Source organism: Parasteatoda tepidariorum, chromosome 10 (assembly GCF_982258835.1).
Source record: "Parasteatoda tepidariorum strain Cologne lab strain chromosome 10, Ptep-v5.0, whole genome shotgun sequence".
Taxonomy (NCBI): Eukaryota; Metazoa; Arthropoda; class Arachnida; order Araneae; family Theridiidae; genus Parasteatoda; species Parasteatoda tepidariorum.
The window spans coordinates 2,059,957-2,085,129 of NC_141764.1; the positions used below are offsets into that span (position 1 = coordinate 2,059,957).

General features: G+C 28.6%; 1 protein-coding gene across 3 annotated transcripts in view; it reads right to left on the reverse strand.

The window, feature by feature from the left end:
* Nucleotides 1-25,173, reverse strand: part of LOC107450836 (uncharacterized) — a 97,421-nt gene that overhangs the window by 38,855 nt on the left and 33,393 nt on the right. The window contains exon 1 of one of the 3 annotated variants that reach the window (XM_043048296.3): nt 12,366-12,846. The exons of 1 other annotated variant lie outside the window; for it this stretch is intronic. In XM_043048296.3, coding sequence (XP_042904230.1) covers nt 12,366-12,389 — 24 coding nt within the window. In that variant the 5' untranslated portion in view covers nt 12,390-12,846. Of the gene's footprint in view, nt 1-12,365; nt 12,847-25,173 lie in introns of those variants that run through there. One more of the 3 variants, XM_043048295.3, reaches the window with a different exon arrangement.

The following is a 25,173-nucleotide window of genomic DNA, read 5'->3' on the forward strand; positions in this document are numbered from 1 at the left end:
ATAGCGATAAGGTTTGTGAGAGCTGATAAATTTTATTTGAATTATAACATAATTTAATATTATAATTATATAATATTATTATTATACAATATTACAGAATTATAATATAAATTATCTGGAATGAGAAAATATCGCTATACTTTGTAAAGTGTCTCTATTACTTGAGAGTTTGTACCAACACATGGACTCTAATAAATTGATTTTAGGAGAAACAGAAATATGAATTTTTTGGAATTTTTCTAATTGGATAGAAAACAAAGCTCGATAGACAGTCCATAATGCCAATATTGTTTTCACCAAAAATTTTTATGTTTATTATGATATAAAAATTACTTGCCTTCAACTAATAAGGCATAAAATTCTTTTAAGGAAATACAGTTTTCCCGCTGTTAGCAATATTATCGAAGGAAAAAAAAAGGTTTTTATTTATTTCTGGCATCAATGTATTTCTATAGGATCGAAATATATGGATTTCACTTCTTATTGTTATTTAAACATTCAATAATGAGATGAAAAAATTTCTTTATAACGATGTTATATTATTAACTTAGAACCTTATTTTGGGATTCCGCAGTCGTGTTCAATTTCCGTTTCTCTCCCAGAAAGCCTTGCGGCATCCTTTTCTTTTTACTCTCACGAAAATGTCTGTACTAAAAAACCTTTTTTCAATAAAGCAAAAATAATGCAGTTCCAAACCTTTCATCCTAAAAAGATTAAAAATGATTTTTTAAAGCTTTTTTAAAAAAAATTGTCACCTAGGTAGCTAAGCATACAAGAAATTGAGGGAAGCTTATAATTGCCTAGATTTAAGATTATTTTCACGCTATAAAACCCTAAGACAACCTCGATTTACATGTTTTTAAATAGAAGGTTGCTTTCCATGGTTTTAGATGAGGGTAATGCACGTAGAATAGAGTAGATGGTCACAGATCTCGTTTAAAGGTTAGAAAGATTGCACGTCCGCATAAAAAAACCTTTTTGGTTTAACTTAAAAGGTTTTTGTGAATGAAAATAAACCTTATTTCGCAATTGTTGGTCTGTAGTATAGTTCAGTAATTCAATCATCTTTCTTTTATTGTCCGTCGAAATTTTTCTGGGATAATTAACGCATAGTGACGTCATGATAATATAAAAAGGTCCGGTAAAACACGGGATTGACAACCTTTTTCAGAAGAAAAAAAATATTCGCGCCAATTCAAACTTTTCTGACATTCTACAAATTATAAAAAAGATAGTATGATTTGTCTACGGTAAGAACTTCCCTCGCGACGAAATCTCAGGCCGACTGCTATGGAAACAAGAATAGCGCATTTTAGGTAGGGTAGTCTTTTCACTCTAAAGCTCATACAATTGACCGGGGGAAGAAAAGAAAAAAGAGTCCCTTTCTCTCGCTGAAACCTGCCCTAAACAGTGACCCTACACTCCTACTTGAAATAGTTATATCTCGTTACCATAGTCACCGCCGCGGGTCCAGACGAATGGCTTGGGGAGTTCTTACTTTAGACAAACTATAGTAACATTCTCACTGGTAGACGGATCATGGGTACTTGCCGACGGGCTAACCATAGGAGGTTCTCATAATTTTCCTCTTCATGTAAAGCTAATACGAGTTAGTTCAAGGAAAAAATGTCCTCCACGAAGGCTACTTTGCCCTCAATGCTCAATCTGGGAGTTCCCTTGTCTTCTGGGCTTCGTTCACAATGACAAGGTTATGGAGATAAACATCGATAACCTTGATCTTAAAAATGGTTCTTATGCTCAACGTCGGTTATAAAAATGTAATAAAGGCTAACAAATGATATTTAAATATAACTATCTTATTATGCACATTCTTTGTTGTTGTAAATTTGCGTAGTCTAGATTTTAATATATAAATGCTTGAAAGTGCGAATTCAACATAATTTGAGTAGCAATTTTTTAAATTATAAACTCTAATTTTAAAAATCAGAATTTCCGATAAACCGTTATCATATGAACAGAAAAACTACCCATGGAATGGTTTAAATACCGTATCATTTGGTTTTACTAACCAGAATTTTAGATATCTTTTACCAAAAATGACACAACCCTAGAGTACGGTGATTTTTCCACACTATTTTTTCTCTTGCAGAAAAAATAACACTGAAGCCTAATTTGATAACACAAATTTTTTTTTAAATTTTGAAGTAAGTTTTTTGAACATTGTTTTCTTTTGTATTTGTTTAAGTATTATACTTTTGTATTTGTTTTTGTATTCTTTTCTCCCTAACTGGACTTTTGGCAAAATCTTTGGGGTACAGAGAGAGACCCCCTGTGACGACCTCAGCTTCGGTTGTCATTTATTTATTTTTCATTGTTTATTTCTTTATATATTCTATAGGTTTCCTATGTTATATTTTTCACTCCAAATTGTATTGGATCTACAGCCAAGTATGTATTCATCCGACTTTATTTATTCACACTTAAATGTGTGATATTAAAACTAAATGGATAGAATAATTAGTTTTGACTTAATGAGAGTTATGAAGGTTCTATGCATAAAGAATACAATTTTGTATGTGCTCGACATTTCTATCTAGGGCAATGTTTTTTAATGTTTTGTTTGCTCGATAAATCCAAAATCAAAACTAAGATCATAAACAATTTTTCTAAAGGTGAATTTTTTTCTTTCTATTTATGTAAAGTTTCATAATTTTTGGTGTGTCTAATCCCGAACAGTGTTCAGTAAAACATCAGAGTGAATAATGACAGGGAGTTTCGTAACTAGTAATAATTACACCACAACAATTGGGAAAATACAAGGAATTTAAAAATAACCTACAGGGAAAATGCAGGGAAAATAACAGGGAAAATGCAGGGAAATTTTACTTTTCTTTACAAACAGGGAAAATAAAGGGAATTTTATTCCTTATTTTCATCTTTTTAAAAATTGTATCCACTTAAAATGCAATCTATAGGATATTTAAGGATGATATTTCAGCTATATTTAACTAGTTCATTTACTATAGCATTGTTTCTTTTATGTATGTTGAGCTGTTCCTTCTAAGTTTTTTCAGAAATTATAGCTAGTTTTGTTAGGCCTATACAAGAGCTTCAGTGATTGTGTGTTTCCCCTCAATATATTGTGTATAATATGTACACGTTGTTGTAGTTGTAGTTCATTTACATCGCGCTAGAGCTGCACAATGGGCTATTGGCGACGGTCTGGGAAACATCCCGGAGGATGATCCGAGGACATGCCATCAAATTTTGATCCTCTGTAGAGGGGATGGCACCCCTGATTCGGTATCCCGACGACCTGCACGCGAATTCGAGCACTTTAAGGTAGAACAGTTAAACGAGGACCCATACAGCACACCCTCGGTCCCTACGCAGACTGATCCAAGAGGTCACCCACCCGCACACTGACCTCAGTCAGTGAAGCTTGACTTCGGTGATCTGCTGATTAACGATCAGTCCACTGCGGGACTATGTAGAGGGAAAACACAAGGAATTTTTTTCTCCAGATTTGCGTAGCAACACTGACTCATCTCCAATCAATAATCCATAATTCATTTAATATTTTGGTTGTTTATATGAACAGTATTTATGTAAAAGGCCAATGAAAAAAATTGCATAATTAAAAACAAAAATAATTAAATAACAGTGTATGGAATAAATTACGAAAGAGATATACATTTATTTCTTACAAAATACTATTTGCACTTCTAGAGGAGCTTTTCAATTCAAAATAAAATCAAGAACAGGGTGCAGAGCGTTTTTAAAAAGTACTTAAAGGTGCTGACATTTGATTTACGTTTTTTAAAAACTCTTAGAGGTGCTTTTTTATTCGGGGTTTGTAAAAAGGGCTTAATTTTCTATCTTTTAAAAATAATTTTTTTTCTTTGATGTATCGATCATCGTTTTGAATTTCAAAAAAAGCATGATTTTCACCATTTTCTCTGCAATATTTATCAGAAACTATTTATTTTATTATGATTACGTAACGCTTTTGAAAATGTTCTGAAATTTATTGATTTTTATATTTATAAATTAAGAATTTTAAACAATAGACATAAATAATTTTTATTACTACATAGATCCTAATTATAATTTTGTTCTGTTTTGGAAACTGATTGAAAATATTTTTTGAGTGCTTAAAAATAACTTAAAAGGTGATTATTTTTTGTTGAAAAATCTGGGTGCGCACAAGGAAGAATATAATTATGTTTTTATTTCCTCTAACTATAATTCTCAAATTTTATATTTCTTAAAAGCCTTCGGACGGAAGCGCAAAATTGAGGTAAAAGAGTAAATAGAAGCATTTTGTTTTATAGCGCGTTCCTACTGCAGTACTGAAGTGCGTTTGATTTGTTAGTTACCAAGGATAGACCTGCAAATGTATGAGCGCAAGGTAATAATATTATACTGGATAATTAAAGGAAATTTGTAATTAATAAGATAGATATTTAATTATACAATTTTAATGATTTTAGAAAAATAATATTTATTTTAAATAAAAGAGAGAAACATGATTTGCCCGTTTTGCACAGAATTTTAGTCACAGATTTGCCCGAATTGGATTTGCACATGGGGAAAAATATGAATTAACAAAGAAGATTTTAGTAAATTTATTAATAATAACTCACAATTATTTTAAATAGAATTTGATTGCTTTAGCTGTGTATCCATTGTTCTTTTTATCAAATTTTGAAAGAGTTTGTTTTTTGAATAAATAAGCATTACTACTATTCTCTTAATTCTATTCATTTGATTATAAATGGTATTTTAATAGATGTTTTAAGAAACATTAGAGTTACAAGAAATTAGTTTAGCTATATTAAAATTCAAAAAAAAAAATTTTATTGTATAAATCAACGAAACAGATATCTTCTTCTTTTATTATACCCAAATCCAAAAAATTAAAAATAATATAATCATCATGAATACGAAGCAAAATTAATTCCTCGGGGTAAATATTATTTAATAAACTTGTATAATCTCGAAAATTGAAGATATTTATATCTTCAATCAGCAATCTAACAACAAATTTAATATTAAGAGTATAATTATTTTCATAATAGTACAAAAATTAGTTAAAAAAAGATCATCCTCGTGCTATTCCATCCATTTAAAGAAACATATCTTTTCCGTTGTAACGATAATTATTAAAAAGACAAAAACTAATCAAAATTTCCCAATAATCAAAATCGCAATTACGGATATTCTTAAAATCATAGTAATTATTTAAAAAAGACATCTTTTAGTTTAGAAAGGGGAATGCTATTGAAAAGATCCTGGAAATCAAAAGTCGCAATAGAATTAATTTTACTATGTTTAATGAAATCTAAAATCGGTTGATTATTAGTGATAATCCAAGAGAAACCTTCTTAAATAATATTGTTAAAAATTTTATTTATGTAGTTAAAAAAGTTAGAATAAAAGTCTTAGTTTTTTCCAGGATTTGCATTGAATTTTTTTTTGTTTTGTTTATTTTTAAATTATGTCATTTTATTTTATTGTAATAACTTTCTTCCTCTCTTTTCATTTTTCTGAAATTTTCCATGTATTCTTTACATTTACATTCATATGTATATATATATATATATATATATATATATATATATATATATATATATATATATATATATATATATATATATATATATATATATATATATATATATATATATAAGATATTTCTTATATATATATATATATATATATATATATATATATATATATATATATATATATATATATATATACTTGCGTAAAAGCTGCAAGTAAATAAAACTCATAAAATAAGTTCAAAATGTAGGGAAAACATGGAAAATAATTACAGAACAATGAAAAAAGGGGGTAAAAGAAAAATAGTAATAAAAAAATAATAACAATAAAAAAAACAAGGAACTGGAGACAAAAAAATTTCGAAAAAAAGGGAAAAAAATGAATAAAAATCCAGAAAACAAAAGATATAATCTTTTCATCAGCTCACAAGATTATATCCGCTACCCCCTCCAGTTTCGTGTTTTTTATTATTATTATTATATTTTTTTTTATTATCATTTTTCTTTTTTTCCCTTTTTTCATTGTTCTGTAATTTTTTTCCATGTTTTCTCCACATTTTGAACTTATTTTATGAATTCTATTTACTTGCAGCTTATGCGCAATAAATAAAACTTATTGTTTTTCTTTATTTTCGTCGTGTTTTTTTCCTTTTTGTATTTACTTATTATGCTATATATATATATATAATTGAGTTTGCATTGAATACATATTTTAAAGACTGACAGTCTATCAAGCACATAAGGCTTCATTAAAAAGAAGACGGAACACATTATTGTTACGATTCATTCTTGTTGTTGATATCGCATGATAAAACTCATAAAATAAGTTCAAAATGTAGAAAAAAATGTGGAAAAAAATTACAGAATATAATAAATGATTATAAAAAATAATATATGAATATAAAAAATGAATAATATATGAATATCCGTGAATATAAAAAATGATTTTGAAAATTTGAGATTTAAATGTCATTTCTTTGAAAACTTCTATTTTCCTTGTTTTGAAGGTGAATCACTCTAATTTATGAGTGACAAAGAAAGGACAATTGAAATGCGTATTTGACAGCATCTGAAACCAAAATAAATCTCTTCAGGTGAGAATGACAATAGAATCACGTGACATTCTTTCACTACTTATAAATTTTTTTTTTAAAAAAAAAGTGGAAAATGGTTAAATATCTAAATTTTTAATTGAATTTATTTCAGTTGATTTAAGCGAATTAAGGTAGGTGGATGAAAAACATCAAAACCAGTTTGATCGCCTGCTGAAATGCTTCTATCAGATGAGTTTTTTCAGGGCCTTAATACAGTTGGACCTCTATTTAACGAAGTCTCTAAATCTCGATCATAATTTCGTTATATGGAAAATTCGTTCAATAGAAAATCATTTTTGAAATACTCAAACAACTCGAAACAAGTTGTAAATTCATATAATTTTTTTTTGTGCATATACACAAGATATAATAAAAATAACAATGGATACACATTCACCTTGTAAACTAGTATCCACGATTTATTTTACAAATCTTAACCCTGAAAGAAATCTGCATGCAACATACATTTTTAACAAAAAAAAGCTAAATTTATGTATAAAATTATAGCAGCATTTATTATAAAGTTAATTTTAAGCATACATTACCACGTGCATTCATAAGTTTAATGGCTACCGATAAAATCTGTTTATTTTGGTCTGAGTTTTCCGTTTGAAATGCAAACACAAAAAGTGAAAGGGATTTAATTACTTTCGTTAAAAGTTAAAATGGCTGAGAAAATCAATTCAAGGTCATTGCCCCCCTAAAATGCGTTTGAAATGTTCGGAAATATTTTGGGAAATAGGAAAAGGGGATCCCAAAGAAAAGTTCGTGAAATTCACTTCGCTATTTGGAAGTTATTTTGCGAAGAAATTTCCAAAATGTTCTTCATGCCTCAAAAAAAAAAAATCACAAAATAGAGAGATTCGTAAGTTCGTAAAACAGAAGTCCGTGACCCTTAATAGGCTTAAAATCACTCATCTTTTATGAAAAACAAAACACCTTCATCCATGGCACAAAGGTAAACTGAAGAGATATCAGTTGGAAAATTTCAAATATTTGAAAAATATCGGCATTGTTTCGTTAGCATACTATAATAAATATTAAAAAAAAACATACATAAAATATAAAAAAAACATTTTTATCCTGAAAATGACAATATATGCGGCAAACAATAAAAAAATATTAATAATGATATTATTAACTTATTCGTAAATAATGTTATTTTGTTCTACTTTGCACGAACGAAATTTATAAAGAAGTGCGTTTTAAATTATCATCGGATCGTTTTAACGCTATCAACGGGGGGACCATTTTTTATCCTGAAATTGAAAAATCGATAAATGTAGTACTATGTTTAAATTCTTAGAACGGCCTCCCATTCTAAATGTATCTATCTACCCCACCCTTTATTCTATTTACTTCCGAAATCAATAATCCCCCCCTCCCTCCTCTCTCTAATGATCAGAAATTTTTTTTTATTCCTTTCATTTAGATTTTCCTGTAGCAATTACATGTTAACTGTCTCCAGTCAACAATAAGTGCCGCGATGGCTCAGGGGATAGAGCGTTCGCCTTCCAATGTGGTGACCAGGGTTCGAATCCCAGCGATGGCTGGTCTTTACGAATTCCACATCAGGCATAAAATATCCTCAGTGGTTGACGGATTGTGGGCGAGAGTCCCCTTGCCCTCAGGTTAACCGTGGGAGATTTTCGCGGTTTTCCTCTCCATGTAACGCAAATGCGTGTGAGTTCCATCAAAAAGTCCTTCACGCCGGCAAATTTCTTCCAATACTTGATTCAGGATTTGGCTTGTCTTCTGGACTGGACTCAAAATGATAAGGCTACGGCTGTTCTACTACGGAATCTCTGGGATTCGAACACGTATCACCTCATGGAAAAACGAACGTTCTATCCCCTGAGCCATCACGGCTCGAAAACAACGGATTTTCGAATGTATGGCAGTGTACTGCAAACTAAGCAACCAAACGTTAGAGGGTAGGTATAGTTTGTCTACAGAAAGAACTCCCACCGCCACAAGTTTTCGTGGTTTTCCTCTCCATGTAACGCAAATGCGGGTGAGTTCCATCAAAAAGTCCTCCACGAAAGCACATTTCTCTCACTACTTGATCTATGAGTTCCCTTGTCTTTTGGATTGTGTTCAAAGTGGTAAGGCTACGGAGTTGAACATTGATAGTCGTAAACACAAAAAAATGTGTCAGCTGTTCAACGACTGTTATAAAATGAAATAGAATAAAATCATTGATGAAGGGAGTTCGATTGCCACCAAAATAATTTATGAAAGAATGAATTCTTGTACCACGATTTCTATGAGATGAGCAATCTTTAAGGTGATTCTCAATGAATAGAATCAGCTCACTTACATGATTTAAATTGCTGATTAAAATCTGTTTCAAAATGGTGATATGCTTGGTATGATACGAGGTTTTTTTTGGTTTTCCTCTCCACGTAAAGCAAATGCCGGTTAGTTCCATCAAAAAGTCCTACACGAAGGCACATTTCTCCCAATACTCGATCCAGGAGTTCCCTCGTCTTCTGGATTGGGTTCAAAATGACAAGGCTATGGAGTTGAAAATGAGTAGTGGTAATAGCAAAAAGTTGGGCATGCTGTTCAGCAATGGTTATAAAATAAAATACCTGTTTTCAAAATCATGCTAGAAGATTTTCTCAAAAACAGCCCTTAGTAGCCTATTTGCCAACTATTATTTTTATTATCTTCCTGTGACGATATAAGATCAGATTTTTTCTTTTTTTAAATTTTTTATGTAGCAATTACATGTTAACTGTTGTAGTTATTGACAATGTCAACCTTCATATATAAAAAGCAGCCCTAACATTGAATCGAGTGAACATGTCTTAGTTCCTGGCCAAGTTATAAGAGGCACTGTTGTCTTTTTAATAATGACATGTTTTGCACGAGTTTATAGGCAATACTCTTATATATTTAAACATACATGTAACGGGTTTTTATTCCGGGAGATTTTTTTATATACCTCCGATTTGTATTTAGTCTTAATGTAATGCATTACAATGTTAACCAAGGGATACACGAACATAAACAAGTGCAAACATGTTTCAGCCGCTTGCGTCATTTGTGGATGTGTTTCTGTGGCTTTGATGCGGTGTGTTTTATTTGTTTCGCAGTTTCATACTACTCAGTTATTTGTTTATTTTGTGTGCAGAGTTTAAATAATGAATAGATTTATCCAATCGAAACTATTTCTTTCATTAGATTGATTAAATAGAAGATAATTCTTTTAAAATTGACTAAGAAATTCAATTCTTCCTTTTTCATTTTAAAATGCAGTTTTTCGAAAGTAAAATTCTCAAGTATTTGGGGTTATGTCCATGCGTAAAGAGGATACTCTTTTAAGATTATAATAAAATCAACGCCAATGAAACCTTTTTTCAATCAAAACACTCCACAGTGTACGTCAATTGCGTTATCTAATCAAGACATTGAAGTCCCTTTTTTATAGAATCTCACAAGATATCTGCTTTCATCGATTCAATTTGAATAGAGTATCCAAAACATTGCAATTGGTTTCATGAAAAAATACAGTCGAATCCCGTTTCATCGAATTCCTAGGGACCAAAGCATTTACCGATATTAACGACTTTCAAAATGAACAAAAATTATTTTGTTCCATTGGAATGATTCGCATAAAAAAAAATAATATATACATTGCATTTAAATAAAGTTTTGATCTATTTGTTTTCTACTTATGGAAAATATCAAATCAGTATTTTAAAACCTTACAAAAACAATTCAATTTAAAAGGAACAATGGATTTATGATCACTCACTTATCAGAAATGACGTCATTTTTTATTATTATTTACAAATGATTTAGAACCAGTAGAAATTGCCAACTTCTCCAAAAAATGATTTTCGAACAACTGAACTGGAAGCCACGTGTATTTTCACTTTTACAAACATGGACGGACCCTTTCATATCTTTTCATTTTGAAGAAGCAAAAATATTTGAGAACTTTTGAAGAATGGAAAAGTGTGTTGATCAGGAGATTTGGTGCTTATTTTCCGCTCCATTAAATCGGATTACCCATTTCGAAATATCGGTATTTTTAATCCATTGTTTCGATGGAGATTCATTTCGGAATACGGAAAATATTTGTTATTTTCGCTATTTTGGATTTTACTAAAACAGGATTTTTTTCAAACGTTTATTAGATTTATAACCGGGCTTATAAGAGTTTTGAAGAACAGCAAAAGCGTGAGCGTAAAAAGAAAAATTAAAAATAGTTCTCATCCATGTCATGATAGACTTAAGTGGGTGTTACTTTTAAAAGTAAGTAAAACTTAACAACAACAAAACTATTAAAGCATTCATTTTAATAAGTTTTAACCTTGCTTGCAATTGAAAATGAGAGAACTTTAAAAAAAAATAAATCTATAAATTGTTATAGCTAGAACATTATTTTTTTATGAGAATACATTTAAAAAACAGTGTTTTACAAAACAATAATATATGTTCAGAAATGTTAACCCTACTTGAATTTAAAAAAGAGAGAACTTTAAAAGAAAATCTTTTAATTGTTACAGCTCAAACATTATTTTTCAATTCTTACTAAAGTCCCTTCCCACATTATGAGACGCACTCTAAGATTCTATGTAAAATCTTAATTATCAGGTGATACTCTATACAGCTTTATTGTTTTTACACCGACTGTTTGCACTTGTTTACATTCGTGTATTCATTGGTTAAAATGAGACGATATAGAATATAAATTCAACGATTGGATACATTAGAGAATATTTATTACATCAAGTATTATACTGATATATTATAATAATTTGATCAAATTATGAGACGCACTGTAGTGTTTTAATAATGACATGATTTGCACGAGTTTATTAAGCAATACTTTTATGTGTAAACATACATGTAATGGGTTTTTATTCAGGAGATTTTTTATATACTTCCTATTTGTATTTATTTTTTAAGTATTGCATTACAATGCTAACTCATTGATACAGGAGCTTAAACAAATGCAAACCGGTTTCATCAGAGTAAAAACAATACAGCAGTATAGTATCTCCTGATAATTATAATATTACGTAGAATCTTATAGTGGTTCTAATAATATGCCCAGGGACTGTATTATTCCACACTCTCTCTATATATCTTGTTCAAATTTTCAGTCGTTCTTCAAAATACTTTTTATTCATCCACTACAAATTCAAATACATTTTCTTAAACTTGTAGTGGATGTACAGTACACTCGATGTTAATACAGTTTTTTTCAAATATTAATTCATCCATTAAATTTAATTCATTCATTTTAGTTTTATATGGGAGAATTTTTTTTTAATTATTTCATAAAAAGTAACTAAAATAAAAATTTTCTTTATCGACCTAAGAAAGAATGAACTCTTTATATATATATATATTAAATGTTTTCTTATGAGATTAAAAAAAAAAAAAAAAAAAAAGTGTATTACGAAATAATAATTTACGTTAAGAAGTTTTAACCTCACTTCGAACTTTAAAGATCCATAAAAATTTTCTTTATCGACCTAAGAAGGAATGAACTCCTTATAAATATATTAAATATTTTCTTATGAGAATAAATTTTAAAAAAAAAAAACAAAAACAAAAAAAATAACAGTTTATTACGAAATAATAATTTACGTTTAGAAGTTTTAACCTCACTTCGAACTTTAAAGATCCATTAGGATACCGAAGTTCAGTAAATAAGTTTTGGGATCTACAGTTACCGTTCGTTAATCCATCCGGAAAGTCTTTTTCAAATAAAATCACTCACTTTAATAGCCTCAATATCATCCATGTGGTTTTGGGACACCACAGGGGGGGCAGACTTTCCCTACTGCGGAGGAAGTATGTAGGATTCAGTTATGGGACAGAATGTTCCACTCCTGGGACAACACCTCAGAAAAGTTTCGATGACCATCTTTTCTCCGACCGTCGATGGCTTTGATTCCGAAAGACACACACATCCCGTAACTGGACCTGCGCCGTAATCACCCCCTCCTTCCCCTCCCCTTCCCCTTCCTCTTTTTTGATTGACGTGTCAAATTTTGGACGACAGCCAAAGTAAATATAGATTCCTTCTTTTTCCCCCTCCACCTACACTCTCACTCGATTTACTGTCCACATTTTTTAATTTTCTTTTCCCGAACTGTGGAATTCGGTTTTTATGCCTCGATTAAAGAAAAAAGTCTTCCCGAGATTTTGTTTCGTAAACTTTTAAAGAGGAAGGAGTTGGTGACGCAGCAGGCACAGACAACGCCTCCTACAACTGAAAGCATCAACACGGTTTCTTATAGGTAGTCCGCTCAGTGGCCACCACGAACAGTGGCCTAGTTTTAATGCATGTTCGAGGGGGGGGGGTTATCTCCTTCTAATATATGTATACAACAAAATAAATAAATACAAGAAAACACGGAGAAAGTTAAGAAAAACAATAACTCACTTAACATTCGAATTAATCAACACCGTTCTGATATGAACAGTAATCAATAACCTGGAATTGAATCATTTTAGAGTACGTAAATTTAACAGTGTCAAAATTAATATTTTAGATATTGTAGAAGATTTAGATTTGAGACTACAAAAAGAAAATTACTACATGCTTTTATACAAAACAATTTTGCCGTATGGGCTAAACGATACCTTCCAACGTAAGAGAAGGATTAACATTAACTTTAACAACATTAACTTTAATAACTCCTCAACTTATTCACTTTTTCGTATTAAAGACAAGCGTACAAATCGAGGTAAACTGGTTCAAGAAGTAACAGAAACTCTCTTAATAGTGACAAATCAAATATTAATTTTCTTTCTAATATGGAAAAAGATTTTAATAAACATTATAACATTAAACCAATTAAAGATTTTGTCTTCTCCCTTAAGAATTATGATGTATATAAGTTCTACGATCTTATTATTAACTTTTCTTTTATTAATTTACATTTTAAAATTCTTTGTTTCGATCTTATAAAAGCCAAAATGAGCAAAATTTCGCCAAATAAAAAGAAAAGTTTAGATAATTTATATTTCGTTATTAACTTTCAAAATCCTATTTTCGGTAAGATCAAATTTCACAACATTTTTAAAAATTTTAAAGCTTGATTTCCATTAAAAGATTTTAACATAATTAAAAGTTTTAAATATAATAAATCTCTTGGTAGAACTATATTTAATTATAATGATATAAGCAAAAATTTAGGAAGTATTAATATATTCGATTATGAATGTATCAATTCAGACCCATTTACCATATATCAATCAATAAAATTCTAAAATACTTTCTTAATGATCTCAATAGTTTTTGTTTAAAGATATCAAATAGATTCTCTTAACCTCTAGGTATGCTAACAGAATGGAAATGGGGTTTTAATTATTATTTTAAAAACTTTGTTTTCTATAATAAAGCTAATTTAAATAAGAGTAACAATCCAACAAATTTTTCTAATATTGTTCAATCAATTAAGCAACTTCAAAAAAATTTTGTAATTACTACCATAGACAAAGCTAACAATAATTATGCTACATTCTGTAAAAATTTTTATGCTGAACTAATAAATTAAAAAATAGTAAAAATTTTAAACTTAGTAATTTCAATAATAATATTGTCATTAAAAATTTTTTAGCTTTTTATAAGAGATGAAAAATTAAAATTAGCAATATACAATTTCCTTACTTAATTATCAGTCCTAAATTTCATAAAATTCCTGTAAAATTTAGAACTATCACATGTGGATCTAATACTTATCTAACTAAACCTGGCACCATTTTCTCTAACTAGTTAAATAAAATTATTAACAATATTTTTAAAGAAGGTTTCTCTTGGATTATCACTAATAATCAACCGATTTTAGACTTCATTAAACATAATAAAATTAATTCTATTGCGATTTGGTTCATTGTAGACCTCGCCCAAAGTTCAGCTGTCAAGATAAGGATAATTGCTTTCAGGTGCGTTAAAAAGCTCCCCTAGAACGGACTTGGCTTAATACTCCCTGGGCATGATATAGATATTTTCTCTCGGCGAATTTCTTATAACAAGGTTACTATTTTTCCTGGTATGAAGAAGGATTTTTCCTCTTTGCAAGAGTGAGATGGAAGTCTTAGTCATGAGAGGGAAAAGTCTTAGCTATCAGAGGGAAAATTTTCTAAGAATGAAGGAAGCGAAAGAGCTGTACCTTGACTTACCGCCATTTCATGAATAGCTTATCTTGTCTAGCGAATTGAAATAGATTTATGTAGTGTTTCTGCAATTTTAAATAAACTATAAAATTAAATAAAATTTCAATTATCAGAACATTTTTTTCTAAACATTCGAAGTCGTTATTAACAATCGCATTAAATAAATATTTGAAATCTTTAAGAATTTGTTTAATTGTAGTTCAAATCTAATTTTTCATTGAGTACAATTATTACGTCAATTAAATTTAATGAAATCGATCATAAAGTTATTATTATGATTAATAATTTTAAACCATAAAATTTATCGTCTGTATGAATGAGGTTTGAAAATGCAACACATATAAGAATTTAACATAATATAGTAACTGCAACGTTAAAACATAATTAGAAAAAATAATTATTTTTCTCAAGATTTTATGGGATAATGATTGAAACTATTTCTATGTATTGATATTCAAGCCGTGATACAGACTTGCGAACTAAAGAACTAAATTAAATTCATGTTCAGTACAGAACTGAGAAATCATTCAATAGTCTTTAATGGTATTAACAAAATATTTTCACGTCAATTTTATTTATTATTATTGAGCACAACATTGTTAAATGCGGTTTTATAATTAACTCTCTTTTTTTCCCAAATCCAAAGTTTTTTTCTTACTTTTTCAAAAATCTTGATCCTGAAGCCTTTTTTTTAAAACCTTAGTTGTTCTTTTTCGCAAATAAATTTTTCGACAATTTATTAGCTTTCAGAAAAATCACCTTTTACTAAAATAAATTAAATATAGTTAGTTGGTTTTTGTCATACGAAATGAAGGAATGTAAATCAATTTGCTCAATCCAAAAATCTTTTTAAATTTAAATGAAATTATATTTTATACAAAAAGAAAAAAAACGGTACAGAAAATTTTTTTTACACATAGAATATCCCAATAAACAACGCCTGTAAACTATATTTTTAAAATTCTTTTAAAAGTAAAGTTGAACTTATAGTTTTTATTAGATGTCACAAAATAACATTGAATCATGAAAAAATCTAATAAAAACTGGAGCAATAATTTATGAGGTAAGAGACATTGAAAAAAGTTTGAATAGCAGAATTAAAAGAAAGTAATTTAAATCCAATTAGAATTATTTCTCAAGAAATACTTTAGTCGTGTTTAGGTCATGAAATTTCTCAAACTTTAAAAAAATGAGCTTTCAAAGAACAGCAATGAATTACAAACGAAAACAAGTATTTTTGAACACCTTATGCCAAAAAATAAAGCAATTAATTTGAATGAAAGGTTAAAAAAAGATTGATGATGGATAGATGAAATAAAAGATTTTAATATGCATTGGTATCTTTGGTTGATGTTTGCAAATCCCTCCATACTTAAAATTTTAATAAAATAGTAATTTTTTCTTGCATCTTTTTGGGCTATAACTCCGCAGATAATCAACGAAATTTTCGGAACTATTTTCAATTACTATTGAAATTGCTATTTTTAAGTTTATATAAAAAATTGTTAAAAATTTCTCAAGATATGAGCTTTTAAAGTAGTTTTTTTACTCTATGCATGAGGGGAATAATTTTAGAAAAGTTTTTATATATTTAACATTTTCAACCATTTAACATTTTTATATATTTATTATATATTAAACAGGTGATTAAGAATTTAATGCAGTAGTAAAATTTTCATTACTTTAAAAAGTAATGAAAATCACGTCTCCACTCCAAACTAATCATCATGTAGATTAGGGAAAAGATATACCATGTGATTGCTATTTTATCAGGGAAGCAAACTCAGAAGACAATGAAACCCTTAACTTCAGAACTAATTTTTTTGTGAAAGGTCTTTAAGAACTAAGTTTGCGTTACTTGAGTGATAATTCTATTGATATTATACTACTAATTCTATTAATATTATTTTGTTAATTTTTCATGTGTACTATAAAAAAAATCTACAATTGTAAAGTTCAATTTTTTTAAAATTTGTCTACCATATTAAATTTAATGACAATTTAATGAATACCAAGGTGGCCCTTGGACGACTAAATTTTTATTGCTAAATTAAACCCTACGAATGACCTAAGTATCTCTAAAGTTATAAAATAATCTTAGTATTTCTTGAGAAATTAATGAAAATGTCAAAATCTGAAAGTGTCTCGCCCATCATTGTAGGGCAGTATGTATTATTGTTACTCAATAGTTGTATTCTCTGTTGAATAATTACTCGCACAAACATGCAGAAGTAGAGCGTCTATCAATAATCCACTGTAAATCATTCATATCTCTAAGAATATTTTAAAGTCACATTAAATTAATTTTGATAGACTATAATCAAATGATCACTGACAAAGTGTCCATCTTAAGGGTGTAAAAGACCTCAAAAATTAATAATTTCTGATTTTTTTTTTTAAATGTAATTTTTATCTCTTGAGAGATATTTAGAGATTATTCTAATGCACAAAATATTCGTAAAGGTTCGTAAGCACTAAAAATAGTCTTGAATGTATGCACAAACTGTAATTTGTTTCAATTTTTGAATTTTTATTTGATTGACTTGTATACTCAGTAATCTGAAGAATATGTAAACTACTATTAATTCCATTTCACATAGGATCAATATTTTTTCTCCCCTTTAAATTTAGAATATTTGGTAAATTTGACTTGACGACTTTTATTAAACGATTAAAAAAATAATGGCCTATCGGGGAATATTCACGGGTGGGTATTCAGAACATCTGAAAGAACTTTTTAATTTAATGAATCCAAAAAAACTGGTATTTATAAGGAAGTAATTACTGCAGACAAAGTTTAACTGCGTGGAACAATCAGAACTATTAAAAGAGGATAAAGTATCTGGACGAGCATCAAAGAGAACAAAATGGCGATACAAAAGAACATTAGCAAAATGTAATAACAAATGAAAAAACAAAGATGTTGACATTGTTTGAAATAGGTATTTTTTTTAAAAAATAATTATATGCTATACAAATTTTGATAAACCAGCACAGCTTTAAAGCTTAGCATACCCATGCGCCTTATCAGGGGCATGGGTATGCTGAGCTTTATGACGTATTATATGATCATTTTCTAGAATTAAGGAAGCTTTGCAATCATCTGAAATACCCTTATAATAGATTTTCGTTCTGTGTTTCATCCTTATTCTAAATAAAAATTCATTAAATAAAACTAATTTACCACCTAGAATTGATTCGACATACTCAAACTGAGCCATTTTGTTTGCTTGGAGCCAACCTTAAAAAGTGATAAAGATAGTGTTGTTATCTCTCCCCTCTTTTACAAACAAAACTGGAAATTCAACTCCTTATCAACCCAGACCCAATATAACAGGTGCTTATATAGGAAATTTTTTTTGTTTTGTTAATTTTTAATACTTTTTATTCCTGTACTGATTCACTCTTACTCTTTCACTTATTTTACACTACAATATTTTAAATCGTTAATTTTTTAACTGGAATTTTTATATTTTTCTCATTATTTTAGAATAATTTAAGTCAAAATAAGTGAAAATATTATATTTAGTATTTTAATAATTTTTGATTACGAAATACAACATGAAACACCATTGTTTTTACTGCGTTAAAATTAAAATTTTATAAACATGACACTTCCAAACAATCTTCAAATGTGCCCTTATTTAGATTTAAATTAAGAAAAACAATTATTCATTATTGAAATTACAAAATTAATTATTGATATACTTTTGAGTAAGAATTATTGATACAATTTTATAAAAAATAAAAAAAAAATTTAAAAAAAACTTTCGAATAACGCTTTTAAAAGAAATACACAAGTTATTTCCTGATAATCTATACGAATTTTTAGTAACTATTCGAGTGTTTTTTATAATTAAAAAATACCTAAATATATTTTTGCTTATAACTAGAGCATCAGAATTTTTTTTTTTAAAACGGACACTAGTCTCCAATTTACGTCCAAAGATTATTAATATGCTGCCTTTGTAATTTTTTGCCAACATTTTACGACGACGACAAATGAATCAACAGCAACAAAAGCATTGTGATAAAAAAAAAGAAAAATAAATTGAAAGCATTGCTTTATAAAACTGAAGTGCCACGAATATCTTTTTTTTTTTATTATTTTGTAATAAAAATTTTTTAATTGAGTCTTTTAATGTTTATGAGTTTTTTTAATATAGCATAGTAAGAAAATTTTAATCATAAAGCATCTTTTATGGTAATATCATGTTACTATTCATAAAGCACCTTTTATGAACGGTAGCATCTTCACTTGAATTCCATAAATAACTATCATTGTGGTATACTGATTTTTTTTTTACTATCATTTTGAGGTTTCAAAAAAAATAAATAAAAAAGCAAAGGCTACAGTTTGATTATACCCAGCATTTTCAATCGGATAATGCAATTCAGTATTAAATTTAAATTTAAGTATAAAAAATATACGAAGACACACGGTATGTATAAATAATCTTCAAAAAGTTAGCATCGGAGTTCCCCCCCCCTCGTAATTTGAACGGTACCCATGACAAAAACACTTGGAAATGTCGTGTAATGTTTTTACTCAAATCCCTAAAAATCCCTTGTGCATCCGAAAAATTCCGCAAGTTTCACTCTCCCACTAAAGGAAGAATTAATCAACTATGTCTCTCAAAAACGAGGTAAATCAGTTTTCCATTTGAGACCCTTTATCGTCGTTGGCATCATAAAGATTTGGCGAGTAATGATCTACTTGAACAGGTGCGGTTTTACAATAGAGTTCCTCCGCCCACTCCATCAATCATTCAGGTGGGGGAGAAACTTATAGGCGAGACCTATAAGACAGCTTGCGATTTTTGATTTCCAGGATCTTTTCAATAGCATTCCCCTTTCTAAACTAAAAGATGTCCTTTTGAATTATTACTATGATTTTAAAAATATCCTTCGTTGCGATTTTGATAATTGGGAAATTCTGATTAATTTTTGTCTTTTTAATAATTATCTTTACAATGGAAAGGATATTTTTCTTCAAATTGATGGAGTACCACAAGGATCTAATTATTCATCTCTCTTAGCTAACTTATTTTTGCATTATTATGAAAAAAATTATACTCTTAGCATTAAATTTGTTTTTAGATATATTGATGACTTAATTATCTTTAATTTTCCAGACTATACTATTTTATTAAATGACATTTACCCCGAGGAATTAATCTTACTTCGTAATCATGATGATAATATTAATTTCAATTTTTTGGACTTGGGTATTATAAAAGTTGAAAATATCTGCTTTATTGATTTATACGATAAAAGAAATGATTTTAATTTTAATATTAATAAACTAATTACTTGGAATTCTAATGTTTCTAGGAGCATCTATTTAAATACCACTTTTAATGAAATGAACAGAATTAAAAGAATATGTAGTAATATTTATTTATCCAAAAAACAAATCGATAAACTCTTTCAAAATTTGATAAAAAACAACGGATACCCAACTAAAGTAATAAAATTTTATATTAAATCATTAAATTAATCGTATATTTTTGTGGATATAATTTTCTAATTATTTTCTTTGTTAATTTATATAATTTTCCCATGTGCAGATTCATTTCGGTAAAATCCGTTGCCAAAATTATTTACTAAATAATTTCTTTGTTAATTTGTATAATTTTTCCATGTGCAAATCCATTTTATGCAAATCCGTGGTCAAAATTATTTACTAAAAAATTCTTTAACTAAAAAATTTCCTTTGTTAATTTATATAATTTTTCCATGTGCAAATCCATTTCGGGCATATCCGTGGGTAAAATTATTTACTAAAAATTCCTTTATTAATTTATACAATTTTTCCATGTGCAAATCCATTTCGGGGAAATCCGCGACTAAAATTATTTACTAAAAATTTTTCCATGTGCAAATCCATTTCGGGCAAGTCCGTGTTAAAATTATCTACTAAATTTTTTTTTCTTTGATAATTTATATAATTTTTTCCTTGTGCAAATCCATTTCGGGTAAATCCGTGGCTAAAATTATTTGCAAAATAGGTAATTTATGTTTCTCTTTTCTATTTTATATTTTTTCTTAAATAAATATTTATTTTCTAAAATTATTTATGGTCAACTTTTTTAAATTATCCAGTATAATCTTACCTTGCGCACATCCATTTCGGGCCCATCCTTGGTAACTAACAAATCAATGCACAGCATAACAAATCATTTCAGCAATGCAGTAAGAATTTCACTTTAAAACAAAACTTCTCTAGTTACTCTCAATTTGCGCTTTTCTTGTCATAGTTTGTAATCTGGCAATCTTGTTGCGAAAATATTTTTAAATCATTCTTGAAAAATTTCCCGTTCATGTAAGTACATCTGATTTCGCTACTCGCTTTATAGATTTTGTTTTATACTGCTTTTTTTTAAATTTTATTTTCTGTTTTTACGTGTTACTTTTACTTATTGTGTTCTATTTTATTTGTTGTAATTTTTGTAAAAAAAAAAATTTTTTTTTTGAGAGCTCCTCCCACTATCGTATTAATATATTTTGTTTTGGCTATATTGATACAATATCAGAAAGCACTCTTTTTTTGCGGATATAATCGTGTGGGCTGATGAAAAGATTATATCTTTTATTTTCTTGATTTTTTAAAAAAATTTCATCCTTTTTTTTTTCATTATTATTCCCCCCCCCCTTTTTTTTTTCTTCATATGTCTATAACTTTCCTCTGTTTTATCTTCATTTTGAACATACATATATATATATTCTAAACGTTTAAATTACAAAAAATGAATAAAGAACACTCATGTGTATTATCTTACTTACCGTACAATAGTTGATCAGTCAAGTAATGTTTAATTTCGGAGGGGGGGGGGTACGGTAACCCTCCTCATAACTAAGCCACTGACTATGAATGTAGTCCAGTTTAGGAAGGAGTTATTTATTACAATATCTAGTAAAAATAAGAAATTGGTAGAAAATATATGTCTAAAAATTTGTGTATTGGATTGGTTTGTGTTGTTTACTTGTCAACCATCAAAGATTATATTCTCAAATATAAATTTCTCTCAATTACTTTAAAAAAAATTTACTTTTTCAAATAGTCTGCGCTGACTACTCATGAAAAACAGCGTGGAGGCTTTCTGATGTACGACATGACTTAGGCAGGGGCATTTGCCCTGTGCCCCCACATCAGAAGAGGGTCCCCAAATCGAATATAAAATTTATTACACATTTGCTTCTTTAATGACCTTTTTTTTCAACAAAATATCGGTACAGTGTAAAATCCGCCAGTTTTATGTCAGCTTCTTCATTCATCTATCGTATGAACACAATCTGGTGGCGGACTTCAATTAAATTTTCGCCATGACGATGGACACGTTTGGCCAATCAAGAGCCTGTATTTTTACATATCGTGAAATGTCATATGTTTACAAAAATACTGGCTTCTGATTGGCTTCATTAAGTCATCGTCATTTCGAAAATTTAGCTGAATTCAGCCCTAATGTCAGCACGGACATGAATGTTTCCCAGTTAGATGACAGTCAGTAAACTGCACTCGGTATGACGGACATAGAAGTGTCAGAAAATACTGGGTTCGAATCCCAGCAATAGCTGGTTGAAACGAATTCCGCATCCGATTCGCACCGACTACAGTGCTCACGTAAATTATCCTCAGTGGTAGACGGATCATGTGTTGCAGCCCCCTTGCTTTCAGGCTAACCATTGGAGGTTTTCCTCTCCATATGACGCAAGTACGGGTTATTTAAATCAAAAAGACCTCCGCGAAGGCAAATTTCTCCCGACACATGATCCAGGAGTTCCATTGTCTTATGGATTGGGCTCAAAATGACAAGGCTACGGAGTAGAAACTAAAAAACTAAGTCAGCTGTTCAACGACGGTTATAAAAATTAAATAAAGCCCTGTGTTTGGCAGCACTTATTCCAAAAACTTCTTTTCGAACCAAATTTCCTTTTAAAGGTTGACCGTTCTTTATTAAACACAGAAATATACATACATATATATATATATATATATATATATATATATATATATATATATATATATATATATATATATATATATATATATATATATATATATATATATATATATATATATATATATATATATATATATATATATATATATATATATATATATATATATATATATTATTAGACACATTATAAGATTCTATGTAAAATCTTAATTATCAGGTGATACTCTATACAGCTTTATTGTTTTTACGTGACTGTTTGCACTTGTTTACGTTAGTGTATCAATGGGTTAAATGAGACATTATATAATATAAATTCGACGATAGATACATTAGACGATATATTATATAAATATAGAATATTTATTATATCAAGTATTATATTAGTTAGATTGAGGTTATAAACTATTAGACGCATTGTAGTTTTTTAATAATGACACGTTTTGCACGAGTTTGCATGCAATACTTTTATATTTAAACATACATGTAAATGGGTTTTATTCAGGAGATTTTTCATATACTTCCTATTTGTATTTATTTTTAACGTGCTGCATTACAATGTTAACCCATTGATACCGGAGCGTAAACAAATGCAAACCGGTTTCATCCGAATCAAAACAATACAGCTGGATAATTTCGCCTGATAATTATAATCGATGATGATGTTATCGGTAATTTCGTATTACATCTTGCTTACTCTATAGTGCGTATTAAATCTATAGAAGAACTTTTCTCTTCGTTCTTAAAGGGATTAAATAATAAATACCAGAATTTTTGTTAAAAAAAAAACTTAAAGTTTTTTCGGATATAAAATATTATATTACAAAATATTAAATATCCCAGAATTTTTTTATTCAATTTTTTTTTCCTCCTTTGGATTTATGATTAGGAAATGACCTTAGATAAACCTTGTTATTTCATCTCTCCATATTTTTAATTTCAAACGTTGCAAACTTAAAAAGATTTCCCAGTAGAATATCATTAGCCTCAATATCGATTTTCTGCCTTCTTTCATTCTTGGGACATTAGTGTCGATGAATAACATTCACTCCTTGCTTGTGGAATATAATATTTATACGAGCTGTTCTTTTAAAAAGCTTGTTATTCTAAAGTAAAGTATGTATTCCGTGAAATCTATACGATTATTGGTTAAAAAGTGATAATCCCTCTCATTTTATTTTATTTTATAACCGTCGTTAAACAGAAATTGTCAGAAATAAGAATTTTTCAGAAATGTGTCCTTTGAAAACTAGTTTAACTCTCTCATCTCTTAATTAATGGTACAACAGTAAAAAAAACATTTTTTTTAAAAAAACAGTAAAATATTTTTTCTGTGCTTCCTTAAAAAATATTTTAACTCATTGCCGTCGTTGAACAACCCTCCCAATTTTTTGAGTTCACGACTGTTCAATTCCTTAGCCTTGTCATTTTAAACCAGTGTTGCCAGGTGTCGATAACCGTTCACCCCCAGATGGTGTTGTAAAATCCCCTAAAAAAATTAAAAAAACCCCAAAATTTTTAACTTAATGTATAAGTATTAAAAAATAGTACAAAAGTTAAATAATGTATAGAAAATGTTACTTTAATACTTTTTAATATTTTATTATCAACAAATTAATCTTTTTTACATCTCAATCGTTACATTATCTTCAATTTCAACTAACATATTTTAAATATTTTTTTCATTACTTTTTCACTCGCACATTTTTTCATAAATATTTTATTATCAACGATATAGTCTTTTTAATATTTTAATTCTGACATTATGCTTAAACTTCTGATGAAATATGCAACATATTTTTTTGTCAATACTTTCTGATTTGAATATATTTTCGCTGTTAAACATTTTTAACAATGAGGTACAATGTAGGTACAAAATTTTGACAACCATCAGAAAGTTCATATCGAACACGCAAAGTAAAATTAGCTGTAGAAATGTTTATGCGCCTTTAACTCAACTTTATAACATTTACAAAATGCTAACTCACTTCTGCCAATCACCGATGTCAACCACTCTACAAAAAAAAATTTAAGTTTGATTTGAAATAATGTGTTGATAAATAAAAAAGAGGATGAACAATTGTACTATTAATTTACCTTTAAACTGCTTTTCGTGTTCTCAATCTTTCTTGTTCTTTTGTACGTACTTCTTTTTTTTCTTTATCCTTTGGCATTATTTTTAAACCATGCACATTAAAGACTTTAAATAATTTGAATTCAAATTCACCAAACGTACAGGTTGATCGAACTAAGTAATAACTTATTACATTCAACAAAAGGGCTAAGTTCTAAAATTAAAACTTAATCTTTTTGTTTTGGTTTAACATATTGATTTTCATATTACCATCTCATACATTCAGTTATAAAATTTGATATTAGAACGCAATCAAAATGAAACTAGTAGTAAAATTCACAAATAGCCCTAAAACAAACCCCTAAAAA